This window comes from Schistocerca piceifrons, chromosome 2, assembly GCF_021461385.2.
Source record: "Schistocerca piceifrons isolate TAMUIC-IGC-003096 chromosome 2, iqSchPice1.1, whole genome shotgun sequence".
NCBI classification, from domain to species: Eukaryota; Metazoa; Arthropoda; class Insecta; order Orthoptera; family Acrididae; genus Schistocerca; species Schistocerca piceifrons.
This window is the reverse complement of record NC_060139.1, coordinates 1126865135-1126877657: the sequence shown is the minus strand read 5'-3', so window position 1 is coordinate 1126877657 and position 12523 is coordinate 1126865135. Positions and strand designations below refer to the sequence as shown.

At 39.5% G+C, this 12523-nt stretch overlaps 1 protein-coding gene across 1 annotated transcript in view; it reads right to left on the bottom strand.

Moving 5' to 3' along the window:
- Positions 1-421: 421 nt before the first annotated feature.
- LOC124776187 (molybdenum cofactor biosynthesis protein 1-like) overlaps positions 422-12523 on the bottom strand; it is a 29091-nt gene continuing 16989 nt past the window's right edge. The window contains exons 3-4 of the mRNA XM_047251018.1: positions 11734-11819; positions 422-477 (exon numbers count right to left, since the gene is read on the bottom strand). Of these exons, the coding sequence (XP_047106974.1) occupies positions 422-477; positions 11734-11819 (142 nt within the window). The remainder of the gene's footprint in view (positions 478-11733; positions 11820-12523) is intronic.

Sequence of the window (12523 nt, the reverse complement as noted above, 5' to 3'; positions counted from 1 at the left end):
GAATAGTCCAATTTACTTATCCATTAGACGCAACACATGGTAAATCCTGTAAGAAGGATAATTCTATTGATTATCTTTTCCTATAAACAGGACTATCCTTCCATAGTGTATTTTATTTGGAAACTAAACTAAATTTTAGTAAGAGGGTTATATGTGTCAACATAGAGACAGGGTTTCTGTTATTTACGTAAAAGCATACTAATATCAAAATGGTAGTGTTATAAGGTCCTATTAATGTGTGGTCATGACATTTGTTAAATGTCTCACCACATTCCTATTGAAACTATTTACTCTTCTTGTAAATAACACCTGTGACAATTTTATACAAATGTCCACTAAGACTTTGCTCGTCAATCAGTACTGTTAAGAAATACTGACTAGCTTTCTTTTCAAGAATCTCAAGTTTAAGTTATACATATTGTTATCCTCCAACAAGAATCATTGGCCGATTCTTCATCTTTGACAGGTTCCTCATGCCTGCAATGCAAAACATTATCTTTTGTATTAACGTATGAAATCCAAGTTTTTAAATTTAATAAATGCTTATACAAACATAAATGATTAATGGAAAATCTCATATAAGATGTGAAACAAATACTAACAAAGAGATAGAGGGGCTGGACAGTACTTACATCAGCTCAGTACAGCCGATAGATACACATAAAACAGAACTGAAAATTTACATTCCTAGCTTTCGGAACTTTGTTCCTTCATCAGGGAGGAGAGAGGGGAAAAAAGGGAAGAAGGGAAAGTGGATTCAGTTACTCACAACCCAGGTTATGAAGCAACAGGGAAAGGGCGAAAGAACAGACTCGCGAAATAACAGACCAATTCCCGTAACATCAGTTTGCTGCAGAATTCACGAACGTATTCTGGGTTTGAATCTAATCAGTTTCATAGAGCCCAATAAGTTTATGTCCACAAATCAGTACAAAGCATCGCTCATGGGCAACTCAGCATGCCCTTTTGTCATACGACGTCTGTTCAAAAAATTCCAGAACTTAGTCCACAAAATTTTCTATGCTTATCTTTTAGTTACTATGGATTGTCTCCTTCGAAATACTCTCCTCCACAATTGATACACTGTTCCCAATATCATTTCCACTTCCAGGAGCAGTCTTGACACACCTCTTGCTGGGTTGCATAAACTGCCGTCTGCGAATTTTCTTTTATCTCATCTACCATTGCAAAACTTCATACTTTTCAACTTTGGAAATAAAAAGAAGTCTGCAGGGGTCATACTATTCCCGCAAGGAACATCTCATTCTCATTTGTGAGATCCAAAAAGTTTTTTTGGTCTTGACTCATGAGCCGTGGAATGAACTTGGTGGCAACACAATGCATTCCAAGATGCTGAGTCATTTCATAACATGATCCAATTGAAATGTTACATTCTTGACTTGGACAAAGTTCCCAGTTGGTGCGATAAATGACAGCTAACCCAAAATGTAGAAAAATATAAGTTACTGCAGATGAGTTGGAAAAACAAATCCATAATGCCAGAATCCAGCATTAGTAGTGTCACGAATGAAGAAGTCACATTGTTTCAATATCTGGACATAACGTTGCAATGTGATATGAAATGGAACAAACTTGTGAGGGTCATGGTAGGGAAGGCGAATAATCATCTTTCGTTTGTTGGGTGGATTTTACTGCAGTGTGGCTCAGCTGTGATGGACATCACATATAGGATGCTAGTGTGATCTCTTCTTGAGTACAGTTTGAGTGTCTGGGATCCGCAAGGGGTTGAATTAAAGCAGACATTGAGGTAATTCAGAGGCAGGATACTAGATTTGTTAACAGTAGGTTGAAACAACAACATACAAGTATTATGGAGATGTTTCTGGAACTCAAATGGGAATCCCTGGAGGGATTTTGAGGAACACTGTGCTGACTGCAGAACAATTCTGCTTGCACCAACATACATTATGCATAAGGACCACGAAGATAAGAGACAACAAATTAGGACTCATAGAGAGGCATATAGACATTCACTTTTTCCTCACTCGATTGGCAGATGGAACGGGAAAGGAACTGACTACAGTCGAATTAAAATTACTTGATAGTTGGCACTTCAAACGCCACTAAGAGTAGTCAGCGTCACACTTGAACTGTCTGCTGTTGCCAAACTCCACCAAAATTGGCCAGTCACTTCCAATTCCTGGTTCAGCATTCTTTCTTGATGTATTTGTATCCCAAATTATGAGCACGACACTTTTATTATGTATTTCATGACACGCGATAACTACACCAAAAACAACACACATTAACAATGCTAATGAAAGACACACATTTCATTCATAGCACTAACCAAACACTACCGAATAACTCAGCACAAGGTGTAATTCAGTATCATACATATAGTTGTCATATTCACAGAGATCATCTTACATTAGATAAGCTTTTCACTACACTGCGTGAAACTGAAATTTTTAAGGTTGCAATTCATAGTTGCAACTGGGTCACTACATTCACATATATAAATACTTCATGCAGTGCTGTGGCATAGCACAATGGTTGGCAGATTAATCTAATGTGTAGCATGTCATAGGTTTGAATCTCATCAATGTAGCAAAATTTTTATTTCTAAATCTAACCAAAAGAGTGTGATTATTATTTTCATTCAATTAATTGGTTTTAATGTATTATTTTTATTTGTAATACTTTGCTGCATCATTTTTCATCATTATTTTGACTGTTCTATTTGGTCTTATTTTCCTTCCTGTCATTATTTCTTCATTTAGAATCGGCCTCAGTCATCTATAATCCACGAACAAGTGCCCGCACGGGCTGTTCACTGGTTTCTAACATGTCAGCATGTGCAGCTAGTGTAAGGATAGTTACAGGTAACAAATGACACGGAGAAATTTCAATTTGCTTTCAGCCCTGAAATTGAGTTTTTGTTGTCTTGAGTTTACCCTTAAGGGTTAGCTTTAATCGCCATGAACAAAGCGATCATGATATTAGTACTGCTGCAGACTGTTGACCACAATTTTCTCGGCTGGGTTAGGACACAAGTTTACAGTCAGGGATACAAAACGGGTCGTCTGCCCCAGTTCAGTCACTGGTCACTTTAAATCAATAGTCGACAGAGTATCCAACATTTCTGACATACCTTGCACCAGCCACTAGAAAAATTGCTCTGTGTTAAACATTTAACATAATTTGTGAAGTGAGCCGCTTGTTTGTTGTCACCTTAAGCAAACGGTAGCTGGTAGCCAATGTGGCAACATTGTTGCAGCAAGTGATTGATGTCAACTATCAAGTAATTTTATTCAGACTATTGTAGTAGACAGGGTACCTTCTGCCATGCACCATATGGTGGCTAGTGGAGTATGTATGTAGATGTGGAAGCAGTCTTTCCTTCTCATCCCATCTGGAAAGTCTCCCCTGATCTGCAGTTCTGGGTAACTTTCTCAAAATCTACCCTTTTTCCTATACCTATCCTTCACCCCTCTTCCTTCCACTTCAACCCTTCTGCCTGAAGAATGAGCTACTGGCTCTGAAAGCTCGCCTAATTATAATCTTCTTTTATGTGTGTGTTCTGCCACCACTTAGCGAGTATATTGTTAATCTATCCAATTCAATTATCATGTAATCAAAAGCTGCATTTAACACACCAAGTCTCTTTTACCAATCATTTTTAATACGTCCTACAGAATGTACTGTCTATCCTGTCCTTTTTGAGATTACTGTTTTGTTGTACTTTTCTACAGGCATCATCTTACTTATTAGGAGTCAGTTCCTTCATGTTGTTGTTGTTGTGGTCTTCAGTCCTGAGACTGGTTTGATGCAGCTCTCCATGCTACTCTATCCTGTGCAAGCTTCTTCATCTCCCAGTACCTACTGCAACCTACATACTTCTGAATCTGCTTAGTGTATTCATCTCTTGGTCTCCCTCTATGATTTTTACCCTCCACGTTGCCCTCCAATGCTAAATTTGTGATCCCTTGATGCCTCAAAACATGTCCTACCAACCGATCTCTTCTTCTAGTCAAGTTGTAGAGCTGCATGTACTCGGGAAAAATTACGGCTGTAGTTTCCCCTTGCTTTCAGCCGTTCGCAGTACCAGCACAGCAAGTCCATTTTGGTTAATGTTACAAGGCCAGATCAGTCAATCATCCAGGCTGTTGCCCCTGCAACTACTGAAAAGGCTGCTGCCCCTCTTCAGGAAAAACATGTTTGTCTGGCCTCTCAACAGATACCCCTCCGTTGTCGTTGCACCTACGGTACGGCCATCTGTATCGCTGAGGCACACAAGCCTCCCCACCAACGGCAAGGTCCATGGTTCATGGGGGGAGTTCCTTCATAGTCAACAGTTAAGGAATGGGTGGCTGAATTCATATGTGGCATATGTCTCTGTAAGATGACTCATGAACAACTTCCTAGAATTACAATCAAATATGAAAATGCTGAGAAAGAACACAGTGTGATATTGCAAGATCAGTAATTAAAAACATGTGCAAAACAGTTGATGCTGTGGCCGTACCAGAAAGTGAGTGGCATGTCTGTTGAAGCCTGACTACAACCAAATGTGAAAAACAATTTGGGACAATCTGACACACAACTGATTCTATGCACCAATCTGTTCCCTTGGATGAGAGACGACCGAAATGAAACAGCAGTTGCACAAAAATAGCCAAGGTGACTTCATCGGAGAGAAAGAGTGCTCATTGTTTTCTAGGATGCAAAAGGGATTTGTATTTTAGATTAGCTTGCAAGACTGAAACAATACCTCACAAATACTATGCAAGTATTCTGACTCAACTGGATGAAAAAATATGGAGCCAAGACCCAGGGGGAAAAAAAAAGTTTATCGTCAGTGAAATGCATATGGTCACAAAGGCACTTTCACAATAGGAAAACTGGGAGTTTCAAGTGTGAAGTCTTCAAATATCTATTCCATTCTCCAATTTTTTCACATTCTGACTTTAGCTTCTTCTTCTTTTCTTTTTGTATGAATGATTCACTTAAGACTACATGCGTCACACCTCAAAACCGTTTTGTGAGTCAACAACTGGATATGTTTTCACTGCTCTGTCTCTTGTAACTCCGTTGAACATGGAGGTAGCAAATGAGGATGTAGGATGTCCATGACATACTGCTGTGCTGTCAGAGTGACCTGAAGTCATATCCGATGCTGCCCCACACGCCCTCTCCCTATGTCGTTGTCATACTCACTGACAACTGTCATCGTGGGTCTTGCAGAATGTGACTCACTGCTGATCACATGACAGGTGCAGGTGTGAAAGGGTTACAATGTGCTCGGCGTACATTACAGCAAATCTCCCATGGGCTCGTCAGACACGGTCAACCGGAAGCTTGCTGACAAGCACGCCGCCCTTACGTTTCCAAGCAGTCCAACATGGGGCCACTACCACATCTGAATGTCTGACAAATGTGAATATTGCATAATTCAATCAGCCTGGCAAATGGAAACACACAATTAGGCCCCTTCAAATTTTGTTACGTGCTGATAATGCTGAGTCACGGAAGTACAGGGCAACTGTGCCCTTCACAGGGATCACTCAACATCTTACACTATTCACATCTCTTATAGCTCCTACCATTCATGGTAACAATCTGAGACACAAACAAAGCTAATGCAATCTGGTGGCCTTTGTATCCATTTCAGAGAGTTGCGACTCTCATAATTTACCACTGGTATGCACACTCGTGAAACTATGTTGCTTCAGGGAGCTTCCCTTTTTTTCCTTCAAGCTGTTTAGTTCTTTGAATCCATTTTTCTTGTAGCTCAGAATAATTATTTTATTGTGTAGCAAACTTACAGACTAGCATTCTGGTCTGAGCTGTCGGAGTTGGCGGTCATGTGTGTGTGTGAGGTGTGCTTGTTTGTGTGAATGAATGGTGTGTATTTCTATTTCTTTTTCTGATGAAGGTTGTGGCCAAAAGCTTATGTGTAAGTGTCTTAACTGTGCCTGTCTGCATTTTAACGTGCCATCTTTATGGTAATTAGCTTCTTCTTCTTTTCCTACACTGCTGATATTCCAACCTGGAGTTTCCATTGTTTGAACTTACGGTCTACTGTATTATGTTGCAGTGCACTTCTACAAGTGTAATACACAAATGTTGCCTTAGGAAAGAGTCACAATAACATCCATGTCTACCGTTTGCTATTTTTTACGAAATAGCATCTCACACTCGAAATTTAACTTAGCCAATGAAATAAGTTTGAAGATTTATTGTGTGTAAAAGACACGAGGGCCCACTGTGTGGGAAATGTGTGAAGTTCTGTGCAGAGACGGAGTTATCCACAGACGCGGTAAGTCTGGGGAGCTATACGGGTGTTAAAACATTGCCACCTGCTGGGATGAGGGGCCACTTACTCTGTGGTGGCGCTGTGCCAGCAACGAGCTCAACCCATTGATTAGCACCACAGATGACAATGAGCAACCAGCTGCTTCTCTGTGCAGAGATATAAAATTTATCGATTTTGGACGTCGGGTGACAATCTGTCACATGGAGAACAATGTTTACTCTGCCAATTTTAACACTAATCTAGTGTTCTGCAACATATTAATGTGAAATGTTGTCTATGATGTTGAAGAGTGTAAGTTAAACTGATATCTGAGAATTTGTTGTTTTTGTGGCATTATCTGGAAAATGGCCTCTCTTGCAGCTCCAAGCATAAATGTCAAGTGAAGAAGAATAATTAGCACAGCACACTGGAACCGAGTAGGGATCCGGTTTACTGCTCGGCCACTAAATTAGCATATTGTGTGTACACCAGAAGAGACGCTGTACACACTTGCATATACTACATACACAAGTACAAGCATCGATCAAGCTACTGTGAAACTGCACTCTGTGTGACTCATCACTACATCAGAATACTGTAAATGTGGTGATTCCAATTTCTTAAGGTCTCTTCCTGTTTGTTTTCATCAGTTGGATCTTATTTTTCAAGTATGTGGGAATCCAATGAGCTGCCTGTTTGGATACATTCTTTCTGTACGTCCCACAAGTTGGATTCTTTGGAGACACATTGTAACAAGAGTTTTTAGGAATTTGCCTGGAGATTTCACACTGGGTTCTGTGTATGTATTCCATCTTTTATTCTTGGACCTAAGATTTTTACTACAATTTTACATTCTTCTAATTCAGTTTGCTGTTTTCATGTCTTGTGTTGGACAAAGACTCTCTCTCATGCATAAAGAAATTCTAATTTGATCACTGTTGTATAATGTTAGATTTTAGAGTTCCAGGAAAAATACTTTTAGTTAACTGAGAGACAGTTTGTATTTTCTGAAGTCTGGATTCTATGGCCTTCTTTTCATTATGATGTTCAGTGATCTTTTTCACCTAACTATTTAAACTCTTTAACACCGAATACTATGTCATTGCCTATATAAGTTCACCCAGTGCCATTTTGGTATCAGCCAAGAATTTTTTCTCCATGTGAAATTAGTAGTCTAATTTTCCTAGCTTGCTCCCTTAATATTTCAAATTGCTTTAGCACATCAGTGATGTTTTTGTCAATTAGTATTATGTCATCGGTACAGGTTACACAATATAATTCTATCATTAAGTTTACGTTCTAGTCAGTGTAATAGTGCACCTGCTCTTCTCCATTATCTTACAATTTTCTTAGGGGCATAGTTGAATAGCAATGTGATATGCCATCCCATTTTCATATTCTTATGTCTGTCTTAAATTACACTGCTTGAAAAAAAGTGAGACACTCAGAAGGTGGGGAGAAAACAAATTGAAACATAGCGAATTTAGAGCGTATGTGATGTTATTTCAGTCATAACAAAACAGAGTCAAATTTATACAGAACTTATCAGTTTGAGCCCACTTATCAATACAGCAATGCACCCTGTCTGGTCTGGACAGTGCGGGAGGATGTCGTAAAGCTGCTGCATACCCTCCTGAGAAAGGTGATCCACAACTGTTGTCACTGGACATTGCAATCGTGGATACAGGCAGTGGGATGGAGTTGACGTCCATGTTGGTCCCATAATGTTCTATCGGGGACAGATATGGGGATTTTGCTGGCCACAGGAGTATATCAACATCACGCAGACAATTTAAAGAGACACATACTACATGTGGACAAGCACTGGCCTGTTGAAAAATAGCACCACAATACTATTACACACTGCTGTACCATCAGAGTTCCCTCGGCCATTACAAGCCGTGACCTGAAGTCATACCCAATGGCTCCCCACACCATGGGACTGCTTTGTGATCCCCCCCCCCCCCCCCAAATGTGGAAGAATGGGACCTCTCCCCATCTCCCCGGCTCACTGTCAAACTTCTCCACGATAGTCATTTGGAGCAGTGCAGGACCGGGACTCAGTAGTGAACATAATGTGACGCCATTCATTAGCAGTCCGTACTTCTCGATCATGGCACCACTTCACATGCAGTCATTTGCTTGGGTTTTAATGGCAGCCTATGCGCAGGACGGCAATTCCATAGTCTGGCTGCTCCTAGCTGTATGACACAGCATGTTGCAAGGAGTCTATTACAGTGAACTCCTGTTTATCCGAAATGATCGGGACGGTGGCCGGTTCCAATAATGAAAATTTCAGATAAATCAAAGTCCCCCTTTTTTCACATGTGAACACTCCAAATTGCATCAATATTGCGAAATACAATCGTAAAACGTGCATAGGGTATGTAAAACGTTACTGATACGGTTGCAAATAACCCTGCACTTTTTTACTGAAAAAATTGTGTTGACATGTTAAAAAGGCACCAAACTATGATTGAAAACTCAAAGTTTTTAAATGCTGTATAACAAAGTTCATTTATTTTGCATTCTTACAGAAAAAATCTCCCTTATTTGGCAGTAGGAAAAACAGGAGTTTTAATTTTATTACCTACTCTTTTGAATAAAAAATAAACTACTGAACAAAATTATGAAACAAATCTAGAGATTACTCAAAGGAACGAAAAGTCTGTCTAGAGGAACTTTCAAGAAAAGTAAAAAAAAAAAAAACTTTTTAAGTTATGGACATAGAAGTTCTAGGATGCTTCATTAGAGTTTATTTTTTGGTAACGAAGTCACAAATGTCTTTTTTTTTTTTGTTTTTTTGCTTGAGAAACTATTTCTGCAACAATACATCTCCAACGTTGAAATCAAACTATTTCAGGATAAATCGTCTCCTCCTATTGGCTGATGTACTCCAGGGCAGTTTGGATCACTTCATAACAGAATGTGTGAGGAATATTTTTCTCTGATTCATCATCAGAAACATAGTCCTCTGACACTTTATGATCGGTCACAATTTGGACGATTTCATCCTCAGGCACATGAAAAAATGCCATTTTCCATCCACTCTTCAATGTCTTCGAAGTGTGTGTCTTTACAACCAGCTTCTCCAGTAAATTCACCAAAATTATGTCAGCTTGAGTTTCGGTGTTGCCTCCTCCTTCCCACCACTTAGGTTGCCTTACGATCTAAGAGTTTTTTCCAAGACCTAACAAGAGGAAGTGGAGGAATTAGACTCCAAGCTTCAGCAATCAATGAATGGCACTTAAAACATCGATTTTTTAAGAACTTCCACAAAATCATCTGCAGCATCAATCACACCTACTAAGTATTCCAGCATCTTGCATCTGTAATGTTTTTCCATCGCCTCAAGAATACCTTGGTCCAGTTTCATCACATTTGTAAAGTTGATTGCCAGTATAACATCCTTTGTCAATGATTGCGTGCAGTTTCTTCTTAAAATCAGCATAGCAGCTTCATCCCCAGATAATGATTTGGCACTGATGGCAATTTCATGAATGCCATGCCGCTTCTTGAAACGATCCTGCCGGCCATTATTTCCAAGGAATTCTTGCTTCTTTCCTTCAATCAGCTCATCAGCTCATTTTGACAAAGTAGAGGACCTGAAACTGACACACCTTTGGCTCTTATTTATTCGTGCCACAAAAATAATGCCTCTTCTAACTGAGGATGTGCACCTTTTCTCACTGTTTTTCAAGATTTCACTGCACTGCCCAATGCTTGGATGGAACAAAAATTTTCAATTCCTGATCGATTTGTCTCCCGATCAGTAATTGTACTCCTACTCTGCAGCAACTTTTGTGGGTGGCTCACCAGCATCAATTCTCTGCAAAGTGGGAAGTTCTTTTTCCAACAAGATCACATTCGTTTTATGTTTCGTGCCCGTAGTCACGTTCAGTGTTCTTTTTACAGACACTCGACTGAGTCCTTTATGGTTTTTGGCCCCTTTTATCTCTGGACACTTTAAGGCACATAGTGGGAGCACAAAACCTCAAATCAGAAACACACAGATGCACAACTTGACAACACTCGAGATGCACTAGACAAACTTTTGACTTTTGAAACCAGGCTGTGGCAGCCATCAAATGAAGGCATTGGATACATCTATGCCATTTCCTCTGTTCTACCCAAGCCCACGTGGCAACACAACAGGGTGTTGTACGTTCACTGTTAAACACTCAGCTTTGATGTACCGACAACAAGTGGAAAGTGTTAGGCGGCGCGCTCTAATTGTCAGTTTCGACAGGGCTATGTTGCGCTGCATAGAACAATACTGTATGTACTGTACTTACAAGGACTTCCAATAGATGGCAGTGGCATGAAACCACGCAATACGAATAAGAAACACAATAGAGCTTCAACCAACACACGCACGAATTGACAATACTTGGACTTTTGACACGCACCAGTGCACTGATTAGCAGTAGATTGCCAAAAAACACCAGCAAAGGCTTGGCTCCAGGTGCACGCAAATTGAAACTTGTCAAGTGTCAATCTAGCTAGCCAAAAGTGTAGCTGCACGAGAGTTTACTGTACTTGTTCTCAGATGGCAGTCACAGACGTGAACAGGTTACAATGTACTCAGTACACTACACAGTGATGCTCTCTTGTAGTGGTCTGATGTAGTCAACTGGAACATTGATGATGAGTATGCCCTTACTTTCCAACATCAGGCCACTGTCAGATCCAAATACTCCAAAAATACAAATGTTGCAAGGTTTAACCAGGCGACCAAATGGACATCCACAATGAGGTTTCTTTCAAACTCTCATCAGAAAATGCTGTCTACACCAATATGCAGCACCTTCATATCCTCCAGAGAGATGATTCAACATCAGACGCTATTCGCATCCCTTATATACCACACAATGCTTGCTAAACAGCAATAAAAACAAAGAACACCAATGAATAATGAAGGAAAAGACAGACTGTTACTTACCATAAAGAAGATACCTTAGGCTGCAGATGGGCAGAATTAAAAGACACTTACATAAAGCTTTCAGCCACAGCCTTCATCAGTAAGTAGTAATCTGTCTTTTCCAACATTGTTTATATTCCTACTGGAGTTTCCATTGTTTCAAGTACACTGATGCTTTTCTGTGAGTGTTTCCTTTATGATGTTTTCTGCGTTTTAGCTTTTTTTTAAAAAAGAAAAAAAAAGAAAGAAAGAAAGAAAGAAAAAAAGATTTGTTGCTGGAAAACTTCTGAAGTCCAATAAAGGAGTTACAACAGCCATATATGGTTATCTGGTGGACCTTGCAGAACCAAATTCTAGGGCTGAAATGTACTGTTGACCAATGGGCATTAATCAGAATGAATACTAAATAAAAAATTAAATCCGATATTACACAAAAAACACAGGTTCTATCACTGTTGTTTTTCGTTCTATTTTGCTCTTATGTTTGCTATGACTTGTTAAGCAGAAATTTTCTTTCTATCTATAGAGTTACATTTGCTGTAATGTATCTTACCTGCATGCTGTTTCTTCTTTCTACTCACTCCTGCCCCAATCATGGCAAGCAAGACATCCTCACTGCATTTGCTTCGTATTGCATCTCTGAAACAACAGTTAAAACACCCATTAAACAGTACCAGGCAATTACCACACAGTGAAATGTTGGTACACTAAAAAGGAAGAAAAACTTTGCAGAAATCTTCAGCAGTAATCCTGTAGTTTGCAGTAGGCAACAGGAGGATAACAAACCCACTGGACAAGAATGGGAAAGTCATGATAGAAGTTACTTTTATTTTTATAAATAAACAGGTATCTTACACAAATGCTCAAGAGTATACATAGGATCTCGGGCTGAAGAGGTGGAGCAGAAACTGACATTAGTTTTGTTGAAGAGGGAGTAGTGGAACATAGCACAATTTCTTGCAAAATGACGCCAAATTTATTGATAAACTGTTAATTAATTGCCAAGCTCACTAATGTGACCATTTTACAACAGGTACTTACTGCTTGGAGTATATGTGAATTTTCAGGCTTGCCTGATAGATCTGTTGCAAAAACACTTTGGGTTCCCCACCAGATAACATTATGCAAGTCCCTCCCTCAATATTTCAGTGACACAACGTTTGACAGCGTTGAAATTTATCATGTGGATGACTATGACCATCATATTTAGAATTCAGAGGATTTCATAGAATACCTGAAGATGCTTAAACTAGAACTTTCAGATCTTTTAGTTAGCTCAAATGTTATATCATTACTTACAAAAGTGCCCCTGCAGCCCTCATTAGAGGTTATTAGCAGCAAGT